At 38.4% G+C, this 23,921-nt stretch overlaps 1 protein-coding gene across 1 annotated transcript in view; it reads left to right on the plus strand.

Moving 5' to 3' along the window:
- Window positions 1-5,113: 5,113 nt before the first annotated feature.
- Window positions 5,114-23,921, plus strand: part of METTL14 (methyltransferase 14, N6-adenosine-methyltransferase subunit) — a 29,055-nt gene continuing 10,247 nt past the window's right edge. The window contains exons 1-9 of the mRNA XM_052681600.1: window positions 5,114-5,755; window positions 6,127-6,215; window positions 6,913-7,000; window positions 14,907-14,987; window positions 15,339-15,426; window positions 17,413-17,503; window positions 19,134-19,275; window positions 21,435-21,527; window positions 22,787-22,903. Coding sequence (XP_052537560.1) covers window positions 5,690-5,755; window positions 6,127-6,215; window positions 6,913-7,000; window positions 14,907-14,987; window positions 15,339-15,426; window positions 17,413-17,503; window positions 19,134-19,275; window positions 21,435-21,527; window positions 22,787-22,903 — 855 coding nt within the window. The 5' untranslated portion in view covers window positions 5,114-5,689. The remainder of the gene's footprint in view (window positions 5,756-6,126; window positions 6,216-6,912; window positions 7,001-14,906; window positions 14,988-15,338; window positions 15,427-17,412; window positions 17,504-19,133; window positions 19,276-21,434; window positions 21,528-22,786; window positions 22,904-23,921) is intronic.

Raw genomic sequence — 23,921 nt, forward strand, 5'->3', positions numbered from 1 at the left:
TTCATATTTAGTTATCTTGTCTGGAATTTATCATTTAAAATGTAAAAATGAAAATGAAACACACTGGGTTATGAAGATACATGGATTTTTGCTCTGGAGTTAGCCATGTAGAAGATATGTATTGACTTTTTGTGGTTTTATAATGATCTGCTTAACACACAATTTAATTATGTAAATAAAATAAAATAAACTCTATGTATGCTACTTTTTGGACACTAGGCTTAAAAAATATATATTTTAACCAGTACATTCTAGTGATGTGTAACCAAATCCTGCTAGACCAAATACCCCATTTATATTAACTAGAAGTCCCACTAAATTTATTACTTGTAAAATTTCAAATCTCGTGGGTTTTAGTATTACTATTATTGTCCCATCTTGGAAACAGGTCTCCATGTTTTGCTATTAGCTTGAACAGAATCTTCATTTTTCCATTAGGAATGAAATAAGAAACTTCGGTTTGAATCCATAGGAGATGCGCTTGCAGTTTGGATCATGAGTAGCTCATGTTTGCACCTTCTTTTTTGTGTATGTGTAGACATGAGGAAAAATTTCTTCTTCAAAGGAGTGGTGATGCAGTGGCATGGGCTGCCCAGGAAGGTGGGTGAGTCACCATCCCTGATGGTGTTCAAGAAATGTTTAGATGTTGCAATAAGGGACATGATTTAGTGGGGAAATTGTAGTAGGAGGCAATGCAACAGGAAATATCAGTGGTGGGTGGATAGTTGGACTAGATGATCTTGGAGGTCTTTTCCAACCTTGGAGATTCTATGATTCTGTTATCTCTGAGACAAATGTGTAGTATATTCACATAAAATATGCACAAGGACTGTATTTTAAAATAAACCTGTTTGATTGTAAGTAAAATAGGATACAATTTCTGCCTGCAAAATAAAAACTTGCAGTATAATTTTAGAATCTTCTGTGAGAAGCAAAGCAGAAAAATGATACATAATATTTTGTCATTTCAGTGCTGATAGAGTTAATGCTGTAAGTCAGTGCACACTGGCACATACGGAAATGTTTCTTTGTTATTCAAAGCAAAACAAATTCACACTTCTTTAACGCTTTGAATTACAATAAAGCCAGCAGATGTCATGTAATTAGAGTTATACTGGCCATGAGGGGAGTGGATTAAATTCTGCTCAATGTTAGAACAAATAACATCATTGAAGTTCTTAGTGGATGTTTGCTCCTGCCGCACTCACTAAGGGATAGTTTTGGAGCAGTGTTGAAATGAGAAGGAGTAAAATACATACGATCTTAGTAAGTCCCTTCCAACCCAAACCATTCTATGATTCTATGATCTAGATGCAATACAACATCTGTCTGATTGCAACATAATCCAATACTACACTTTCTATTTTTTGAGGCATGTGCACAAACATTTCAGTTAAAAAGTCACTTGTATCTGAAACATATTCTCTGAAGGTTGTGGGAAGCCAGCAGTGTGTATCTTCCAGCAAAGTGGGAATTGAGGGCTCAGGGCCTTAATTTGGCGAAAATTCTTGCTAACTTAAAAGAAGAGTTATGAATAGTTGCCATGGCTCCCTGAATTTGTCAAAAGAAAGACTGTTAATCTGCTTGTTAAAATATGGATGTAACAACCAGCAAGCAATGCGGATGATTATAGTGTGCAACATAGCATCTCTGAAATTACATACGCCTAGCACCTAAATTTTGATAGTGAGAGATACCAAGACACACATCATCACAGCTTCAGAAGAAAAATACAGTATACTGCAGTGACAAAAATGAGTTACAGTCACACTGTGCCAACTTTATTCACATTTAATAGTATTGCATTGTCTATTCCCTGCAAATAGTGCCAGTGCTTTTAGTGGCACTTTAAGTTGGGATGGTGCACAACTGTTTGTGTCCTCAAGAGAGCTAAAGTGCCCAGATTCTCTGGGAGACAACATGAGTTTTATGCCATGTGGGTGAACTGAAAATATTTGTATAATATTTTTAAGGTTAGTAAGGAGGGTCTGATTAGTTGGTCAGTCTTCATGCTGAGAGCAACATGCAACATCAGGGCTTCATGCCCATTACAAAGGACATGTACAATACTGGCAAATGGCAATGAAATTTGATCTAGATGAAGTGTGAAATCACAGTACATGTCTGTCAAATTATTTAAACCATATGGTATGGTGTTTATAAAGGCTTTATTTTGGATGCATGGTGCCTTATTGACGACAATTAGTATTAGGCCTAATAAGAACTCTGTTGGATATAAATTACTTCTAAGAGGTTGTTAAAGAAAATCTGAATTACCACAGTGAGTTTATATAGATGCATGGTTGTAGTGCTGAAATTGAAGTTGCCAGCTTTTTGTTATTAACATATTTTTAAAGAGATGGATATAGGTACTTGACTAAAAGCATGGGAAAAGTCATGCAGTAAGAAGCGTCTGGGGTTTCTCTGTGCTTATTTCCTGTTTGTTTCAGATATAATGCTTTCTTTTATTTCATCTATTTGGTTTGTTTTATGCTCTTAATGTTGTAATTTATTGAGCCTCTGATTTGGCATAATTTATTTCGGGGTTTGTGATGTGAAGAATTACTCAGGTGGGAGAACAATGATAAATTAAGCAGCTTTGGCCTCCACAACTTTCACAATCCTTTGTGCTAATGCAGAGTAAGCTAGCAATTTTTGCTAAATGAAAGAGACTAGACTTGAATATACATCAGCATACCAGAATTTCCAAATAGGTGTGAAATTTGACCTTTATTTTGTTTTGTTTTATAAATAATTTACAATATTATAAATAGTTAAACAAAGTGGAATAGAAAGTCTGCTTATTACTTTTGGATACATCCATTTGAAGCTGGAAGTAGATACAAGTATGCAGGAAAACAGGATTAGAACTCAGAATTGTTTCAAAAGTAATAGGTAAAATGATAGAATGCAGTCCAGTGGAGAGATGTGAAAGATAATATGGTCACAGATAACAGGATGAGAAAACAATCGACTTCACAAACCTGGAGGAAAAAATCTGGGGAATGGATCAGAGTTGGATCAGTGCTGAATGAAGTTCAGCAAAATCATTTGTTGCAGAAATGAGGAAAGCTGCACTGCGATTCCTGAATGGGTCTGCAGCCTACAGCTCATACTACACCATATTTGTTTTTCACATAGCTTTGGAAAGGCTTCATCTGCAGCTGAATGCATAGTTTTGGAAATAGCTATCTGAGAAAGACTTGACTTGATTAGATGAGATTCTAGGAGGGGAAAACATCAGCAGTTTCCATCCACAGAACAGTCAGATGGGAAGAAATGAGACTGCAATGGCAATCTTCCCAGACAGTAAGGACCATTGCAGAGGAGAAACAAATAAACTATAAATTCCAGCAACAAATATTTAGACTGTAGACTAGAAAAAAATATATATATATATCTAACTGTGATGAAACTCAGGCATGGTTTGCCTGGAGACACTGATGCATTTCCAGAACTGGGTATTTCTTGGTTTTACACAGTGTAAGGATGACATCAGGATATGACCATGAATTAGATGATTTCATAGAATCATAGAGTCATAGAGTGGCCTGGGCTGAAAAGGACCAGTAGATTGATATGGTATATGTGTGTATGTAGCTCTTCTTCTGACAAGCAAAATTTTGCATGATATTTAAAAGGGGGAAAAAAAAAAAGACCACAGACTGCAGATTTTGCTCAGAGGTAAAGACAAGCAGCATATACACAGAAAAAAAGCAAGAAGCAAAAATACATTTTTGAAATAGCGTATGCATATAGCATAATATCTTTCATAACCATTTGGTTTGTTAACACTAGATTGTCTTAGCAACCAGTTCTAAAAACAGAGCGTAGGCTCACACAAACTTCATCATGTCACATCCAGGAGGAAGTGATTTTGTTACTGTGCAGGGACTTCTGCTGTATTCATTACAGCCAACAGCATCGAAGAAGCATGCAGCAGTATGAGGTAGCATTTCTTTTTCCACAACATTTCCAAAGATAGGACAGTTTAGCTAGAAATGTACTCTGAGGATATAACAAATCACCTCTTGATATTTGGGTTTTTTAACAATTGAAAAACACAGTCACTTTTGATGCGACTCTCTATCACCGAGAAATGTGAATGTTGAAAATGCTGTTTCTTTCTGCATTGGTTTGCACTACTCTTATTTTCTTTCCTTCACATGCATTTCTCAGTTTTAAGTTTGACCTGCATATTGTTAATGGCCTAGGTGCTACCTACTATCCACATAGTTAGATCTGACAATTATGAAAAAAAAAGTGCTAGATAACAGGAAATCAGTATTAATAATAACTGCCAAAGTTCATTTTTTTGTTAAGTTTCCCTTCATGAGATACTGAGAACTGAGGTTTACCCCATGACTTGAATCCACCCTGTGGGCCTTTATTTCAGTCTTCATTGTTGTGTAATGCAAATAGCTGATGGAATGAAAATCAGCATGAGAGGGGAGCAAAGGAGGAAGCAGGAAAGAGATCAAAAATCAGAGAAAAAATCACAGAATCACAGAATCACAGAATTGTAGGGGTTGGAAGGGACCTCCAGAGATCATCGAGTCCAACCCCCCTGCCAAAGCAGGTTCCCTGAAAGATTTTGAAAAATTCCATCAAACTGGAACTTCCTAAGTAATCAGAAAACTGTAGATGAAACATACAAATAACTTACACGTAATGGTGTTTGATGTTAAGATGGGCATGAAGGACATACTCTGGTGAGAAGCATAGCAGTATTTTGGCTTCTGGAGAAAAGGACAGAGAAACTGTTGCACGGAAAACCAAAATGTCCACCCTCAAAATGCAGCAATGGTGGTAAGCTGGCACAGCTGTGAAATACCTTGGAGAAAAAAGTCTTGCTGGAACGATCTCTCTGATGAACAGCTGTTTGCCTGAAGCGGTGCAACTTGTTTTGTAGTGGTCAAATGAAAAATGACTTTTAACGTCTGTATTTGAACTACAAAACAAAACAAAAAAAAAACCCAAACAAAAAAAAAAAAACAGGTCAGCAGTACTTTTTTTATTACTATTATTTTTGAAATTTCTATTAATGTGGGAGGACTCGTGCAGGAATTGCTATCTGTGAAGAGCTTGACAACACACGCACTGCCGGATGCCTAACACGGCAGATAACGTCGCTGATGGCGATCTCAACTGCCGGACCAGAAAAGCACTCGTCCCACGTCGGTCCGAACAATCAAAGCAGTGCCGCTCGCCGCCCGCACGATGTTGAGAGGGCAGCGGAGCGGCAGCTGCGGCCCCGGGCGCACTTCCGAGCAGCCGCGGGCAGGATCGAGTGACGGAAGCGGGGCAGGTGGGGATGTGCTGAAACGCAATGCCTCGGGAGAGCGATGATGCGTATTTTTATTTACTATTCCATACTTCTTCAACGTTTTCCTCAAATTTTCGAGCCTCGCGCTTCTCCCCGGCTTTCCCAAACGCACCAAGCCACCGTTACTGACAGGAAAGCCGCCAGCGGAGCGCTGCGGATACGAGTGTCGTTGGGCCGGGCGCAATGCCGCCGGCCCGGCCTCCCGCTGCCCCCTACGCCGCCGCTCCGGCCGAGCTCCCCACCAACATGGCGGCTGCCCCAGCACCACACGCAGGCTCCACGCGCTCCCGTAAGAACAGGGGGCGGAAGTGACGCGCAGGCGGGCGCCCGGCGAAAGGGGTGGCGGTCGGCTGCGGCGTGGACATGAACAGCCGCCTGCAGGAGATCCGGGAGCGGCAGAAGCTCCGTCGGCAGCTCTTGGCTCAGCAGGTAGGGGCGGGCGGGGGCCGCGCCGAGTAGGCGCGCCGAGAGCTGTAGCGGAGTCGGGTTTGGGTCGGGCCGGACCGGGCCTGGGTAGGGAAGCTGGAGCGTGCAGGGCCTGTCCTTTCCCTCTGGGGAGGTGGAGCGAGCGCGTGCCAACGCCTGGTGCGGCGGTTCCGTTAGCGGCTGTGGGGCGGCCGTTGGGACGGGGCGGGGAGGAGGCAGGTAGGCCTGTAGGGTTCTCGTGGCCGTGCTGTAGAGCCGCTGCCGTCCGATCGCTGTTTTGTATTACTTGCGTTGCTGTTTCGTCTTTTTTTTTTTTTTTCCCCTAATCGGTGGTAATTTTGGCTTGAATTTGGCTCGTCTTTTGTTTTTTTCAGTTAGGAGCTGAAAACGCAGACAGTATTGGTGCTGTGTTGAACAGCAAAGATGACCAGCGGGAAATTGCTGAAACAAGAGAAACCTGTAGGTATGTGTCAGCACACCATTTCTGTCAGAAATACAAGGAATACAGGGAAAGAGGATGAGATAACTTTCCAAAAAGCCATGTAAAACTTAAGTAAAAACATACAGTGTAGTGAAAGATGATGCTTCAGTTACTGCTCAAATCTGGATAAAGTGTGTACGGTTTTAAGCAATGACTTCTAACATCAGTTTAGAAATCAAAATTAACTTTTGCCTCCTACGTTGAAAAGTTACTATGGAACAAAACCAAGGTGATTGTTATGGTATGCTGTGTGCACTGTCCTTTATGATTTGTTCAGAGCAGCTGCGGAGCAGTTTAGTTGAAAGGATCTGTGTGGTAGAGGTGGTAGAAGTGTTTAGTTGAAAACTGGGCCAAGTACCTAGTGCGTATTGATTCTCTCGTGTAACAATGATTTTCTTGTATGAGCAGGTCTAATTTTGGGTACGTACTACCTCAGGTGAAATAAGCTGTGCTTTTTAAAGTAGAAGAACAGGGACAGAATATAACTGTTTGAGGAGTCCAGTCATTGGTTGTACTTGTCTCAAGTATTCTGAGCAAGAACAGACTTCTCATGTATGAAATTTCAGAATCATTTCAAACTAACAGAAGCATGCAGTCAAGACGAATTACTGGAGATTTCTGAAATATTCTCTGAAGAGATAGAAACTGTTTGATATGACAATTTTTTGTATGTTCACAGGGCTTCTTATGATACTTCTGCACCAAATGCAAAACGCAAGTATCCAGATGAGGGAGAAGCTGATGAAGAAGAGATTGAAGAATATAAGGTAAGAAGAAATAACTTTTTTTCTCTGGTGTTTATGGCCTCTTGAGGGACATATAAAATGTATGTATGTGCACATGTAAAAATAACTGGGATGTGTGTAGATACCTTAAAAATATTCATGAGAACTGAAGTAGTCATAAGCTATACGCCATCATATTTGAAAAGTCATGGCAACAGGTGAAGTCCCTAATAACTGGAGAAAGGGAAACATCACTCCTGTTTTTAAAAAGAGTAGTAAGGAGGAACATCATGAAACGGATCCTCCTGGAAGTTACGCCAAGACATATGGAGGACAGGGAGATGAGTAGGGATAGCCAGTGTGGTTGCACCAAGGGCAAATCGTGCTTGAGCAATCTTATGGCTGCTCGCTGTACAGAGGGAGGAGCTGCTGATGTCGTCTACCTGGACTTCTGTAAGGCCTGTGATTCAGTTATTGCAGCTGAATTAGAGGATATGGGTTTGGTGGCTGGGCTGTCAGGTTAAAAAAAAAAATTGGTTGCATGGCTATGTCCAGAAAATTAGTCAGGAGTTCAGTGTCCTTGTGGAACCCAGTAACAAGTGGTGTCCCTCAAGGACCTGTGCTGTCACGAGTAGTACTTAGTACTTTCATCACTGGCATAGAGAAGGAATTGAGTGTACCTTCAGCAAGTTTGTGAGTGACACCAAATGGATTGGTACAGTTGATACACTAGAGAGAGAGGATGCCATCCCGTGGAACCTTGACTGGCTTGAGGAATAGGCCCATGTGAACTTTGGAAATTCACTGCTGCCAAGTGCAGTGTGGAAGAGGCCAACTGGAAGAGGCATTCCAAGGAAGCTGTGGGTGCTGCATCCCTCAAATTGCTCAAGGCCAGGCTGGATGGGGCTTCGGGCTACTTGGTCTAGAGCTTGGGAGTCTAACCGTTTGACCTAATCCTAACCTTTTGGCTTGCCTGGGCTGCACTGTGTGAAGAGAATTTTCTTGGGCCACACATAAAATGTGTAACATAGTTTAAATTAAGTTTTGGTGTTTATATGCATTATCTTTAAATATTGTTTGTTTGTTTTTTTTTTTTAATTAAAATATAAAGTTAGTGGGATATTTGACCTTGGTTTTGTGAAACTAATGTATGAGTCTGGATCACTGAATGGTGGTTGCAGTTCTTAAGATCTCAAGGTATTCATCAGACGTCTTTGAAATACAACTCTTCCTGTGCAACATCCTTGAAAGTAGTTGTTCACTAATGCACGTACTGCCAAAAAGCAATGACATGAATGAAACGCGATTGTGAAGTGAAGGGTATTTTTCTCTGATAAGATATGTCTTACGAAAGTCTGGTAAAGAGGCACGATTCAATTTTTGAGTTGAATATCTGATTTCAACTTGATAAATTTCATTTGAAAATTTGAGGGTAATGTATTTATGTCAACTGAAGATTGACTTGAAAATATATTAAAAAATTGATTATTTTTCAGCAATCTTAAAACTTATTCTCAAATTCCTTTATTAAAGCAGAAAGCATATTTGCATATTTTTTGTCTGTTCTTCAGATTGTCATTTGGCATTACTTGATTTAACCCTGCTCTGCATATCCTCCCCGTGCTGGTTTCATCTCGGAGAGTGCTGATCAGTGTTTTGCTGTTGCTGAGTGAAGGGTGCACCACTAGGCAGGGAGCAGAGCCACTGCTATCATGGCACAGGGCAGGGAGTGGACTGCAGGGTGGGCTGATCTGGGCTGCGTGCTGCCCTTGGGTTGGTTGTCTGTGCTCTAGTGGGAGGTAATGTTGTCTGTGTTAGGGATGTTGGACAAGATGATGATCAAGGAGCCCTTTAAACCCAAAACATTGTATGACTTTATATATGTCCGTCGCTGACATCTTCCTCGATGTCTTCCACTACAGAGATCTGAGAGAACCAACATGATTCTCTTCAGACATGGCTTAGGTGTATTGAACTGTAAGTTCAACAGAACCTGTTGTTTGGAGGCTTAATTTAGATCAGCTCCTTGGAGAAAGTATGTTATAGTGATAGTGTCCCCAGGGAATGGCAGTATATATTATTGCTGTTTGTCTTGTGTTGGAAGAGGTGATAAAATGTTTGTTTAGCCAAGCACATACACAACAAAATCAAGCAAAATTTGTGCTAGAAGCTTGCATTTAATAAATGGTACGGGCCATTGAATGAGATATGGGGAAGTTTGAGGAGGTCTTCCAGCCTCCCTGTTAAGTGCAATATGATGTCTTCAATGAACAGAAGACATAGGATCCTAAGAGAGGGGTAATAAGAGGCTTGGTTTGGGGTATGAATTAAGTATCCAAAATACTAGGAAAAGCGCAGCTTAAAAAAAAAAAACAACCCAACCCTATGGTCATTAAGAATGAGTGGTTGTCAAACTTTCATGCCTTTCATTTTTCATGTAATCTTCTGCAAGTTGTTTCATAGCTTTCTCTTTTTTAATCTAATGTAAAGTTTTTGTTAACATGAATGATGGAGAAAGGAGTTAAAGAGAAGAGTGATTATGGTAAAGTTATCTTTCTAATTTGCTTTGTATCTTGTTGTAGCATGTCTTCTCTTTTCCTTTCTACTTTATCCTCATAACCTTGCTTGATTATGTAGAATGGATCAAGGTCAGCTTATTTATGAAATAATGTCTGCTGTTCCCTTGCACATCTAAAAATAGAAGTTTTTTAAATTTGTGGGCTTGGTTGTGTTATGCTTGTCTCTAGATATACAAAGTTTTCTATAAGACTGTTGTAATAAAACCAAAAGTAAACGTATGAAGGGACTTCTTATTTTTTGTTAGTCTGTCTGTAAGTGGAGAGTATAAGTGGAGAGTTTTAGTGTGCTGAGTGCTAGTCTGTATGTCTTCTAGGAAACTATCTAAATAACAGTCTGAAAAGGGTTTTCAGAGTGCGTGCAATGTTTGTGAAGTTGTGTCTCCTTGTAATGAGTGTGTCCAGAACCAGGTGAGTGCACCAAGCGTGGCCTCGCTATTGCTGATTAGAGGAAGGATCACCTGTGGTGACCTGCTGGCACAATACTGTGTAGCATGTGACTAAACAGCTTTTTTTTTTTTTTTTTTTGTGAAATATTCATATGTGAGTAAGTCACTCTAGCTGTCAAAGCATGTGAATCCTATTATACACATGCAGAAGACTTACCCTGTATGGGCTGCTATCACAAACAATCAAGCTCTTTCTGTTTTATTGGACTTGAAAAATGATACTATCTCACATCAACTTCAGTCTAGCAGATGATTAGATTTAGTGAACTTGAAACCTGTAAGTTAAAAATCTATAATGGAGCCATCAGCTGTTTCTGCAAACCTTGTTAAGCCCATTTTGGCAAGGACATAAGAACTTAGTAAAATCCTCTGTGTATTTATGTAACCTTTTCATTAGTACTTAGAGCATGCTTAAATTTAGTCTTGTTATATGAACTGGTATAAAAATCTAGATCTTGATGGTATTAAGCCTTACTAGATTGAATTCAACATGCCTTAGAAAGTTACAATGAACTTGATTGTCATTGTTACAGAAAACATTACATATTTATTGTTTTTATCGTTTTTATTTTTAAGGAAAATTAGAGGTAAATATTTTTGATGCAAAGTGACTGGTGTGTCTATAAAAACCTGATTTGCAGTATTGTTGGGCTCTATGTTCTGCTGTCAGTTAAACCTTCTGTAGTGGTTTAATTTTTTCTGTACCCAGACCTTAGATTTGGTGAAAATGATGGTACTCAAACTTTACCTGCTCCAGCTGGAATCTGGGCTTCTCAATGTAATTGCTGGTAAAGGTGGGTTACTGTGAAGGTAGAACATTGTCATTTGCTGCAATTCAACTTGAAGACACTGAATGTGAACATGAAACCTTTAAATACTTTTATATGTAGTTGGATATTTCAAAGGGTCACTTCCTAGTCTTCCAAATGCCTTACACTGATGTTGTTTACAGAAAAATCTGAGCTGTGACATTGACGTTCTTGTTATTTGTGGGCAGTCTGAGAACAGCTTCTAAGCTGCTCTTGTGAAGCGTTGTTTTAATCTTCTCAGATGTTTTAGGAACTTCTAATGCAAAGAAGCATTTTTTTATTGTGGTGGTGTTGTTGTTCAGTTGGTGTTCTGCAAAGAAGCAGCAAAATCACTTCTGACAGGCTCTGGGCAATACCAATCAGAGTATTCACAGGTAGGCCAAGAGTCAAATATAGAAAGAAGAATAGAAATCACCCCACTGGTGAAGGAGATCTCTGAATGCACAGCATTCTTTCTCAGGAAGCAGCCTAGGTCTAAGAGATACCCTTCCTTTAGTGGCTGGCTCTATCCTGGTCCACCTGTTCTGGTCACCCAGGGAGCACAGGTGCAAACAATTTGCCTGGCCTTCACCCCTTCTCCAGCCCCACCCCTTCACCAGGTGCTCAATCACCAGTTCAAACCCTGACCTAACAGTTCCCTTGCAGCTGGTTTGTTCTATAAAATAAATGTTATAGTGGTGGTTCTTAATAAAGATTAGACTGATAGGACAATAGAGAGCAACATAGTGAAAACACAGAATGTTTTTCAACAGGATGTTTTTCTTGATGAAATGTGAGGATTTCTTTGTATGGTTGAAAGAGTCAAAACTCTTTACCTGTACTTACCACTACTTGTGGAGTTAAACAAAATAAAAGAGAAGACCACCAGGGTTTAGGCTCTGTTGAGTCCTATCCAATGGCTCCCCGGGGAGGTGGTTGATTCACCATCCCTGGATATGTTTAAAAACCATTTGGATGTGGTGCTCAGGGACATGATTTAGCAGAGGGTTGTTAGAGTTAGGGTAGTACGGTCAGGTTGTGGTTGGACTTGATGATCTTTAAGGTCTTTTCCAGCCTGAGCAAGTGTATGATTCTATGACTGAAACATTTCATTGTTTCTTGTTTCTCTTGATTATTTGAAAAATAATAATAATAATAATAAATATATAAAATTATACAGAGTTTAACTTTTACATCATCATTTTCAAACTTGTTGCATATCAAGTATTGTGTCTTCACTGTTTCCCTATTAAATGCTATCCTGCCTTAGAAATTTTTTTTTGAAACCTTTTAAAAATCCCAAAATTGTATTTGTCACAAGATTGTCGTGAAGTACATTGAGATGGAGCTGTTAAATTAGAAGGTGGATTTTTTTACTGGATAGTTCCTGCTCTTAGGGAAGTCCTCTGCATCTCAGTTTTATCATCTCCTCAGTTTATATTCATGGTATTTTTTTAGCTGCGCTCTCTGCCTGAGCGAGTAAAATACAGTATTAATGAAGAAGAAAGGAAAGGCAGAACAAGGTGGTCTTGAAACTAGAAGAAATGATTTTTCTGAAAGAAACCAACTTATGGTTCACAAGGCTGACCTTACAAATACTAGAAGCAAAATAGGACAATAAAAGTAGAAATAAAAGTTATGCAAAATGAGTAAAAGTTTTTAAAAAATTGAAGTACAAAGACAGTTACATATTACTGCAATTTTCCTAACCTTACTCATTGTTACAGTAGCATCCAGCAGCTTGAAGCCAGATAATGAGGGTGCTCCAGCTTTTGGGAGCTTTAGTCACTGATGAGTTCATGGGCTATGAGCAGACCATTTAAACTTCCCACTGTCAGATTGACTTGGGCTCTGCATTGCAAACCATGGAGGTAGAGGATGTAGAGAGAGGTGCTTCGGTGGCAGAAATGGATAATGAATATTTTATGGCCAGAAAGTTCAGTCGTGGTTCTGAAGAGCTTCTGCAGTACTTTTGTTTTTGTGGCACTGTCGCTGTCGTACTGGCCGGGCGGTGAGGCACTGGCACAGTCTGCTCAGAGAAGCTGGGGATGGATGCCCCGTCCCTGGAGCCATTCAAGGCCAGGCTGGAAGAGGTCCTGGGCAGTCTGGTCCGGTGGGTGGCAGCCCTGCACGTGGCAGGGAGTTGGATGGGCTTAGGCTTTGCATAGGCATCTAAGAGTTGTGATGCTCTGTTTTTCCCTTCGCCCATGTATGAATTTAATCAGTTTTGCTTGAGCCTGTATAAATGTCAGGTTTTAACAGTATCCTGTGGCAAAGAGTACCAGAGTTTCAACTTTTTACTAAGTACAGAAATACTTCTGGTTCAAATTTGTCCTCTACCATCCTAACTTTATACAGACATTTTGTCACTTAGTTTCAGCAGACAGTAGCCTGTGACCTTGGACTGCTTTCTTGTCATTGTTCTGAATGTTGAGTACACCTTACTCTGTTGAATCATCCTAATTTTTAATTAGTTGTTAAGAAAACTTTGTGCTTCAGTATTGTAGTTAGCTTTTGTTTTCGCAACAGTAAAACAGATTTATTAATCGAATACAAGAATATCTTGTATTGTTAATTTCATTTGGTATCGGCTTCTATTGCATACTTCGCCCTTTGAAAGCTGATGTTGTAGGCTTTTTTGTTTGTGGCTGCAAGATTTTTTCAAATCCATTATGAAGGCATAAAGAGGACTGGGATGACTCAGAAGGACGTATTTAACAAGTGCTTACCATCAGGAGGCTAAGAATTAGAGAATGATAGGAGAGAGAAAACAGGTATAAGCTTACAATCACATAAGCTGTTTTTAGTAAAGCTTGAGCTTTCTGCATATTTTCCTGAAATAACACTTGCTGATACATGTCTTCTGTTTTCTCCTTTTCTTTGTGAACACTGCTGCTGTTTCTAGTAGCATTTTTTCCTTTTTTAAAATTTTTTCAGTCTAGTTAAAGAAGAAATTAGATTGTTTATCTAAGTTAAGAGTAACTGGGGGGGTGCAGAAGGGAGATGAAAACTCACTTCTGAAATACCTGCTAAAATTAAGTTGATTTTAAGCTCCACTTTGAAAAGAATGCAGAGCTGATCTCATAATTTCAACAACTGGAGGGATCAAAATAGGGAGAACTATTTTTTGTTCTTATACGTCATAGGGTAAATGCAGAGATAATAACAGCCTTCTCCATAGCTTTTGACTTTAATATGTATGGTGAAGAGGAGAGTTATTGTAAGAAATCTGGTTCTCTATCTTTTCTTTTACTTCAGTGTCTTAAAGGCTCTTTATTTTTCAACCTCAAGATAGCTTTTCTCCTCACGTGAAACACTATATTAACTGATTAAAATTTCTGTAGTAGTCAGCAATGTGTGAGAGTATCTACTCAATATGGTAGATTGTGTTATTCAGTGAGTCTTTGGTTTTATTTATACATAATGGGCTCTCTCAGGAAGAACAGCAAAACAGTAATATGGGAGTGAATAATTTTTTTTATTTCTGATCTCTCTGTGAATTCTACACTGGAAGTTGTCAACATGGCAGGTCTCTGCACTCCAGAAATCTGGTGGTCAATTGGTGACACACTAACTAGGAACAAATCTGTGATAAAATTCCTTTTCTTTTCATTTTGAGATTCCTAGGTTGGAAGTTTTAAGTTAATTTTAAGAACAGTCCAAACGAAATACCAGCTTGTTCTGTGTAGTATTTCTTCAAAGTGTATATTGTAACAGATTTATATAGAGAAGATGGTTTCAGCTGCTAAGATTGAAACAGAAGAGATGTTCAATAGATATAAATGCTGAAATGTTCTACTAGTGAAGAACTGCAGCAGAATCTCTCTCTTGCTTTAATTCAAGGAGTAAAATTTGAGGGGACAAAAATTTCATATAAAGTAGTGCCTATGCTGTCACAGCCTGGAAATGAGTATTTTTATTTTCCTCTCTGAGGCTTTTCCAGTAACTTTGTTCTCAGTGATGAGAGGCAGACCTTTTTTGCAATAGGTCATTTGCCCCTATGCCCAAAATCTGAAACCTGTTTGGAACTGTCCACGATGCACTGTTGCAGGAGACTTCCATTGAGAAGCAGATTCATAGTCAGGAAGGAAACAGCATGATCTCACACTCCTATGAAATCTATTTTACTTTCCAGGATGAAGTAGAACTGCAGCAAGATGAAGAGAATCTACCCTATGAAGAAGAGATTTACAAAGATTCCAGTACTTTCCTTAAGGTGAGCAGTTTTGTGATTAGAAGAATAGGTAAAGGTATATTGCTGTGTTAAATTATTCATGCAATTGATTGTATTTGAAACGCAGCCTTAAAGGCTGAATGAAGGAGTTAACTGCAGTTCACAGGTACGAAAGTTTCCTTGTGAAACACACAACTGTAACAGTGAGCAGTGAGCAGTAGCAATGCTGAGTCTAGTTGGAGATGAAAAGCAGAATGACAGTTCTGATTAGTTTAGCTAATAAAGGCATGTTAAGAAAAAAATCAGCCATTTTCTCGTTTTTCAGACTAACACATTGCAGCATGTGTTCAGTTATCTCTCCTTACAACTCACTGAACTCCTTCTGTTCCTTAGGGTACTCAGAGCTTAAATCCACACAATGATTACTGCCAGCATTTTGTGGATACAGGACATAGACCCCAGAACTTCATCAGAGATGTTGGTATGTCATAGTTACTGACTGATGCTACTATGCCTCTTTTTTATTCATTGTCACTCCTTCCCATTTTTGATTTCTTGTAGTTACTAGATAATGTACATGTACCATAGTTTTGTCCCTCTGTGTACGTACATATCAATGTATAAATTCATACAAATGACTTTTTTATCATAATCTAGGAAATAAGCATTACCAAGGGGCTATCTTGGAGTTTCTTTGAAAGTATTTAACAAGGAAAAGTTTTTCAAAGCAGAGCTCTTGTTATTCCATAAAGCAGACAAGTTTAATGAGCAGACTTTGAAACTTTTGGAAATTTATAACTCCTGTAGTTCAGCCATTCCTGGGCTGCGTTACTTCCAAGAATTCGTGTAGCATGTAGAGTAGAGATGATACTGAATTATTTAATGTATTAAGCAATATGGATAATATTTACTTAATAAACTTCTGACAGCTCATTAGAAGGCTCAATGTACTAGTGAGTCTAGAGGATGTCATTTATTAATTTTACATTCATGTGGCCCTTGCTGAACTTTGAACAAAACAGGACACCTCTCTGCAACATTGTCTGAAACATTGTAGTCAGCCCATATTTTACCATATTTGTGATTGTCGGGGTAAGAATGGCATGTTGATAGGTGCCAGCCCAAAGAGGTTTTGTTTGCCTGTTGAGGCAGTGTTAGTTTCAATGTGAACATTTCCGTAAAATACATCTGCTGCATCTGGATGTTTAATATTAAAACTGGCTCTTTTGACTCAGTTAAGTCTTCATTTAAAAAGCATCTGGGCAACTGTTACACACTTGGAATAGTTATGTATCCTTTTTGGAAATCAGTAGGCAGAGAGTACATATCAGCCTCTGTTACTTACTTTTACTTTTTATCTGTTGTTTAGCTGATGGTGACCAGTTTCCATTTCCGCTGGTCAGGAGTATTTGATTTCCGCTGGCTGCAGCACTGGATATCAGATTTGTTTTTAAGATGTTAGATACTTGAGAAAAAAAAAAGAATTTTTTTTTTGTTCTCTTATGTACAAATAACAAGATGGCAATGTTACATACTAAGAACTTTTTGTTTACCAGTGTGATGTGAGATTTGGGAGTTCACAAGTTTGAAGTAAAGGAGGAGGAAACTGTTTTTGTTTTTCTCTCTCCATTTGAAATTGTTAATAGGAATAGTTAGTAGGATCATAGAGCTTTATAAGCAAGTTGAATTGATGTGTCTTGAGGACTGGGATATTTACATTTTCAGATTATGCTGAGGCTGTTGTTCACAATAACAAATATACTGGTTTGGGTAATGTTTTTGGAAAAGAAATGCAGTATACTGAAATCGTTTTACTTGTGGTTTTTTTGTTTTTTTGTTTTTTTGGTTTTTTTAATATCTTTTAATATACTGCAGAAAACCTCATTAGGGTTTTCCCCTGTGCATTCTGTATGTATGAAAGGTTTGAAAATTATCAATCATAGAGCTAAGTCTAAGAATTCAATAAATAAGTCTAGAAGTCTGATCAGTAAACATATATAGGTTCAAATCTCCGTGAGTTACAGGAATTACCAAATGGTTGTATAAGGGAGGCACATGTATGAGGGAACCAAGTACAATCCAGTTGCCATTGTAGAAATAGTCTTCAAAGATCAAGACTAGTAGGAAATAATAGAATCATGAGTGTTAATTGTATCTTAATATAAACTTATGGATGGAAAGAATGAGAAAATAATATTTTCTCATCATTCTTCCTCTCATGGTTTAAATGAGAGATTGTTTTCTTCTGATAAAAGGTGTTTTGAATTCTTGATCACTCCAGAGAAGGTTAGAACATTGACACTGAATTTGATATCCTCCAGCAACATTAATCTTAATTAAGTGGGCAAAGGCAGGAGGCTTTTGTATAGTACTGCACAGAAAACTGCTTGAAGGGTTTGTTTTGTTCTAACAAAAATAAAATGAGGCTGAGTATTAACGTGTTAACTTCATGTTTTCTTCTTCTTAGGCTTAGCAGATAGGTTTGAAGAATATCCAAAACTTAGAGAGCTCATCAGATTGAAGGATGAGCTGATATCTAAATCTAACACTCCTCCCATGTAAGTGTTTGTGTGGAAAACACCCTTTCTTCTCCAGACTGGTTTGAAGTTAGCTGTCTGCTTTGCAAATCCTTATCTTTAGTGCCTGTTCATAATTTACATTTTCTGTTTCTGTTTGTATATACAAATTAATCTGTGGAAACTTCAGAAGACTAATATCAGCTTGTTTTCATTATTTTAATCTAGATATTGTAGTATGTAGAAAAGACTTTCTAGAGTGTAATTATAGTATCTGAAGCTTTGTTGTTTTAAGACTGAGCTGCCAACTGGTTGGATGGCATTCATGTATTGGGAATGAAAAGATATATACCAGTGATCACAGATCTCTTCATCATGTAGTTTGCAGTAACAACACAACCTTAAAAAAAAAATTGCCCTCAATATAACCTTAGTTGTTCCTTTAAGCATTTTTTTGTGTAATATTCAGCTGTCATCTTAGTATCCCTCAGTCAGACGTTACCATATAGTTTAAGAGGAAAAAAGTTTAGGTGGACAGGAGGTAATTCAGAACTAATAGGACAAATCACCTCTCAGTTTTTGCTGAATGTTAGACTCAGTGTAAGTATGCAGCATGTTACAGGAGTCTGAACTTTATGCTTTTAATATATTGCAGTCCTAATCAGCACCCAGAAAAGCAGTATTAGTAAGTCCCATTAAAAACCTCAAATAAGTAATCTGAATTACTGATACACGAACTACAGAACACAACTTGCTATTTTTAAGTTTATGGGTGTTCTTTTGTTTTTGGGTTTATTGGTGGTTTTTTCTGTTGCTTCTTAACCTTAAAGCGAAAAAGGGAATAATGAATAATCGAATGCTGCCTTCTGATAGCTCCAATTAAAGTCATGAAACAACAATCTCATCCAGATATCTTTTTGGGAAGAAGGGTGATGGTAGCCTGCTAATCAAATTTTGTAGATCTGAAGGTATTGGGGAAAAGATAGCGAAACAGCAGTGACTGGTGGGAACGTGTGGATGCCAGGTGCAACAGTGGGATTGAATCTCCAACCCCCCTGCATGCATGGGATTCATGATCCTCGAGGTCCCTTCCAGCCCTGGCCATTCTGTGATTCTGTGATAAAAAGCATGTTAGGAACCTGTGCTTCTGCTATAGGTAGAGAAATATATTTTTGCTAAGTGAAAAGTAACCACATTTCCAGTACTCAGAATCTTCTGAACATAACATGAAGTAAATGGCAATTCTAAAAATACGCCATTTTTGTGAAGTAATCTGGAAGTCTGTTGCTCTGTCACTGAGTGCTGGCTTCTTAAATGTTAATGTTTTCTGCTATGTAGTCCACGGTTGTACAGAATGTTCAAGGATTCTGTACTAGATATTGCTGTACAGTCTGTCTGGGCATCTGTTTCTTGCTTGCTAAAGGAGAGTCCTTGACTGTTTATTGAGAGAGAGGGCTATGTTTAAAAAACCCTAATGCAGCAGCATGCACTGCAGGTTAAGCAAGAACATGGTATGTATCTTGCTTGGTTTTAGTGCATTTATGCTTTATGCACTAAATAAGAGACCTCCTCCTTCCCCCTTACCTTGGTATGCAGAAATGCTGTGTGAAGTGTAATTTTCAGAATGTTGTTATAACTTCCTCAAGCAGTTGGTCAACTTTTGTTTAAATAGGTACTTGCAAGCAGACTTGGAAGCTTTTGATATTAGGGAACTGAAATCCAAATTTGATGTGATTCTCCTGGAGCCACCACTGGAAGAATACTATAGAGAGACTGGCATTACTGCAAATGAGAAGTGCTGGACCTGGGATGATGTAAGTATTGCAGTAAAAAAGATCTTGTGCATGTTCCTAAGGAAATAGCTGGAGAAACGTAATTTGTAGCAGAAAGTGTGAGAGGTGTTTAAATTAAAATTCAAAACAAAATGACAAGGTTCGTATGAAAACTTAATGTTTTTATAATGTGTGCCTGCAGTATTCATGTGAACAGACTTCTTGTTTCCCCTTGCAAGGAATTTTGTGAATTAGAAGTACCGTTTTGTTTTTTCTGAGCCCGAACTGAAAACTGAACTGTAAAAACAGATTTTTTTCTCCGCCACCAAATTCTGAGTTTTCTTTTTCTTTTTGATTTCTGCTATTGAAATTCACAGTATCTAGTGTAAATATTCCCTTGTTTCTTGAAATTCTTGAAGAGACTTCTGAAGTATACTTTTTTATGCATTGGTTTTTAGTCTAAAGAGTAGGTGAGTATATATTGCTGACATACCTCCTTTCTCCAGAATACTGATCAGGTATGAAATTTAGTAATCCAGTTGTAATCTTGAGAGTCCTGAAAAGATCAGTCTTACCTTTGAAGTTTGTTTCATGTATTTATGTATTTCTTTGCAACTTACTTGCCTAAAAGGCTTTTTGAAGCCATGTTAATTTCCATCCCCAATTTGGGTGTAAGGAGAAATGTCAATATGTAAGATGCGATCTCTTTGTTTTATTGTGCCCCAAGGAACTGAGTTCCAGAAGTTTTAAATTCTTCCTATAGTAATGCATATACATTAATGAAGAAAATGCTAAAGATTTGCTGACAAGTAACTGTTCCATATTGAAAAGGAAGCAATAGAATCAGCTCTAGCAAAGCAAGATGAGGCCTAGAGGCACTGAAGTGCTAGATGTCATCAAGCACAATTGGATGACACAAAGCATGTTGACAAGCTTGAGTAGTCCTTCACTTGGATATTGAATGCGAAGTCTTACTGTACAAATTGAGTGCTGAAAAGCTCGTCCTAGTCTGATTTGATGGTAATACAAACAGAGCAATGAATTGAAGAAGTTACAGCTGAAATTTTCTGTGTGCTGTGCAGTTTGAAGGAGGGGGTGTTGACTTCTTTTTAAAACTAGATTTAGTTTGTTTTGTAGGCTGAAACTTCACAAGTGAATCAGTCAAACTGAAGGTTCATATGGACAGTACAAAATTCAGTCCCCCTTTAAGGAATGGATTTGAAAACAAGGGCATTGATGCCTGTGATATAGATAAGGTAACTTGCATGTTAAGGAATAGGTAGTTTCTCTGTTAGCCATCCTCTTATTTCATGCAAAACTGGTGCCTGACAGTGTTGAAGGAAAAAATATTCTGTCCTAACAAAAAAACTGGAAGTGTTGGAGTAAGGAGTCGTCCTCTTAGTCAGGAATTACATCCCTTTAAAATGCTTTATGCATCTTATATATCTTCCCTGTGGCACTAAATGAAACTTGATTTGATGTGTTAGCAAGTTGCAGATGAATCTCTTCAATTCATAATGAATCACATATGCTTTCCATCTGAAGTTACTTAATTCTGAATGTTTCTTATTTGTCATTGCTGAACTGCTGTCCCGATAAATTTGTTGGTTTTTTTTTTTTTTTTCCCTGAAAGTGAAAATGGCTGGCATATCTCTTCTGCATGGTAACAGGAATTAAGCTGTGGGTGTGTTGGTTATTTTCTTGGTGGTTTTTTTTTTGTTTGTTTGTTTGTTTGTTTGTTTTAGTGTGTCTTCACAAGCTTCCCAGGAGTGAGTGCAGGGCTGAAAAGAATGAGACCATTGTTGCTCTGTTTTATTAAATCCTTTTGCTACCAAAGGAATGAAGCAGTGGTTTAGGGAAAACACACAAATATGTAGAGTGTGTTATTCTTATAAGTGTAGCATCTTCTGTATAGATAGAACTTATGCTGAGAAGAATGATCAGTCTGGTCATCAATTACACTGGAAATGCTGGAAGTGTGCACTTGTGTAGGTTACCTTATCAGTACCTTACATGCTTTCTGGAAAACAATTTTAAGACAGCCAAAATATAATGCTGTCTAGACTTCCATGTTTTATTAAAGTGGTTCTTGATGTTTTTCTGTTTTAATGTTCAATACTTAACTATTTTTCCTCATACCTGTTGATTAAATCACAAAAAGTAAGAAATATTTAATTCAGAAATGCTTATTGTTTTTTTAGATCATGAAACTAGAAATTGAGGAAATTGCTGCCCCAAGGTCATTTGTTTTCCTATGGTGTGGTTCAGGAGAGGGTCTGGATCTTGGCCGAGTGGTAAGAGTGTTTTAATTCAATTTATAAATATGTCAAGAGACATATTTAAGAGTTTATTTTTATCATTCACTTTCTCTTTATAGAACTCTCAGCTGTAAATGCTCAGAGATGTTTTGTTACTGTAGTAGAGAATAATTTTAAGTGGAGTAAATAAATTTAAGTAGGGGTGGCATTAAATGTTTAGATACTAATATTTTCCAGATGAGCTGCTGTGGCTATGTGAGGAAGCATTGCTCTTTCATGACTTAAAAGCTGCACTACTGTTTTGTTCTTGATGCATGTAGGTTACCATAGGAGTGGCTTGTCATGTTTAAATCATGACATTTAAAGCATTATTTGTTTGTTAAAAATAAATCATAACAGTTTTTTTGCCAGAAATGCTAGTAGAAGGGTGCTGTTATTTCATAAAGTAGGATACAATTTTGTGTGTAGCACTGTTTATTTTCAGGCATCACTTGGAGTTTAAGTAGATTTAATAAGTCTTAGATCTATGAAGGTCAAGTACCCTAGAAGATCTTGGAGTTATAATCTTTGTGCTTGTTTTGGAGCTGGTGGAATATGAATTTCCAATAGGCTCTTATGCTGAAACATTTTCTTAGTTTGAACAGTGCTTTCTGTTAAAACAGCCATATGATATTGTTAAGGGACAACAAAGCAAGGTTACCAAACTGTTTGCTTTATAGTCTTATTTTGTCATTCTGAGGTTGGTTATGTTAGCTTTTTTGCATTGATTTTGATCACAGACATTCATAGCAGCCAGGCAGTTCTTGACCACAGTAGCAGCCAAATGAGCTCGAGTCCTTAATGTCCAATTTCCTTCTTTTCCATGACTATGCTAGTAGGAATTAAGGGCTAAAAAGGCATATAAGCCTTTTGTTTTGTTTTTAAATGTAAGGTAAATCAGAAAGTGATAGCAAAGGCTTTTTATGTTCTATACAGAATTTTACTTTGATGTGAGTCACTACCAGGTTCCAGTCAAGCTATTCTTTAGACTGGTTCTGGTTAAATTTTTATGTGTCACAAGGTTAAAATAGAACAAAAAAAAGGTGATATATAGACGAGTCAGGGTGCATGTAAAACTTCTGTTTTGACAGCTTGACAAAATACAGTACAGTCATGCTAGGAAACTATTTATTTCTTCTGTAACAAATTTCTCTTCCAGGTACATTTTATGAAAAATCAAGTAACTGTATTCATTGTCAGTTTAGGTTACTTCAGTTTTTGATGTTGTATGATTGTTTTATGTCTGTTACATTTAGTGTCTACGCAAATGGGGTTACAGAAGGTGTGAAGATATTTGTTGGATAAAAACAAATAAGAATAATCCTGGAAAGACCAAGACTCTGGACCCTAAGGCTGTTTTCCAAAGAACCAAGGTAAAGATTTGGCTCAACTTCTACTCTCTTCCTGTCCTGGCTCTTGATGCTAACCAAAGACCTGGTGCCTTCACAGCAGTTGGTGACCCATTTTCAGAAAGGTACATACCAGGACATCAATTCCTTTTTCACAAAGTGCATTATATGGAAATAAGCATGTTCTTAGGATGCATGGTGAATGAAGGGGTGCATTCTGTTCCCTTCTTGACTTCACCCAGTGTGAAATATAGAGGTATCATCTGCCTTTAACACGCTTGGTAAATTTCTGTTATCCTAAAAGTCGTATGCTTAAACCTTGTTGACGTATTGAAGGCTGCTGGAGCTGGTTCATAGATAGATGGAGCAGGAATGAAATCTTGAGAGTGAATATGCAAAATGCTGCAGTCACTCCGGTCTTCAGAAAGGGCAAGAAGGAAGACCCGGGTAATTACAGACCTGTACTGTTCCCCAGTACAAAGAAGACAAGGATCTCTTGGAAAGAGTCCAGCGGAGGGCCACCAAGATGGTGAAGGGCCTGGAGCATCTCCCCTATGAAGAAACGCGGAGTGAACTGGGTCTGTTCAGCCTTGAGAAAAGAAGACTGAGAGGGGACCTGATCCAGGTCTATAAATATCTGAGGTGTGGGGGCCATAGTGGTGAGGCCAGTCTCTTTTCAGTGGTGAGTGGAGACAGGACAAGGGGAAACGGACATAAGCTGCAGCATAGGAAGTTTTGAACGAATGTGCGCAAGAACTTCTTTACAGTGAGGTGACGGAGCACTGGAACAGGCTGCCCAGGGAGGTGGTGGAGTCTCCTTCTCTGGAGATGTTCAAGACCTGCCTGGATGCCTACCTGTGCGACCTGCTGTAGGCAACCTGCTTTGGCAGGGGGGTTGGACTCGATGATCTCTGGAGGTCCCTTCCAGCCCCTACAGTTCTGTGATTCTGTGATTGTAATGTATGTTGTTTTGTCTTCTGAGTGGTTCCAGTCATGGGTGAATAACAAATATCTAGTCTTTTAGTAATGCCTCTTGTGTAAT

This window comes from Tympanuchus pallidicinctus, unplaced genomic scaffold (assembly GCF_026119805.1).
Source record: "Tympanuchus pallidicinctus isolate F22 unplaced genomic scaffold, pur_lepc_1.0 scaffold2, whole genome shotgun sequence".
NCBI classification, from domain to species: domain Eukaryota; kingdom Metazoa; phylum Chordata; class Aves; order Galliformes; family Phasianidae; genus Tympanuchus; species Tympanuchus pallidicinctus.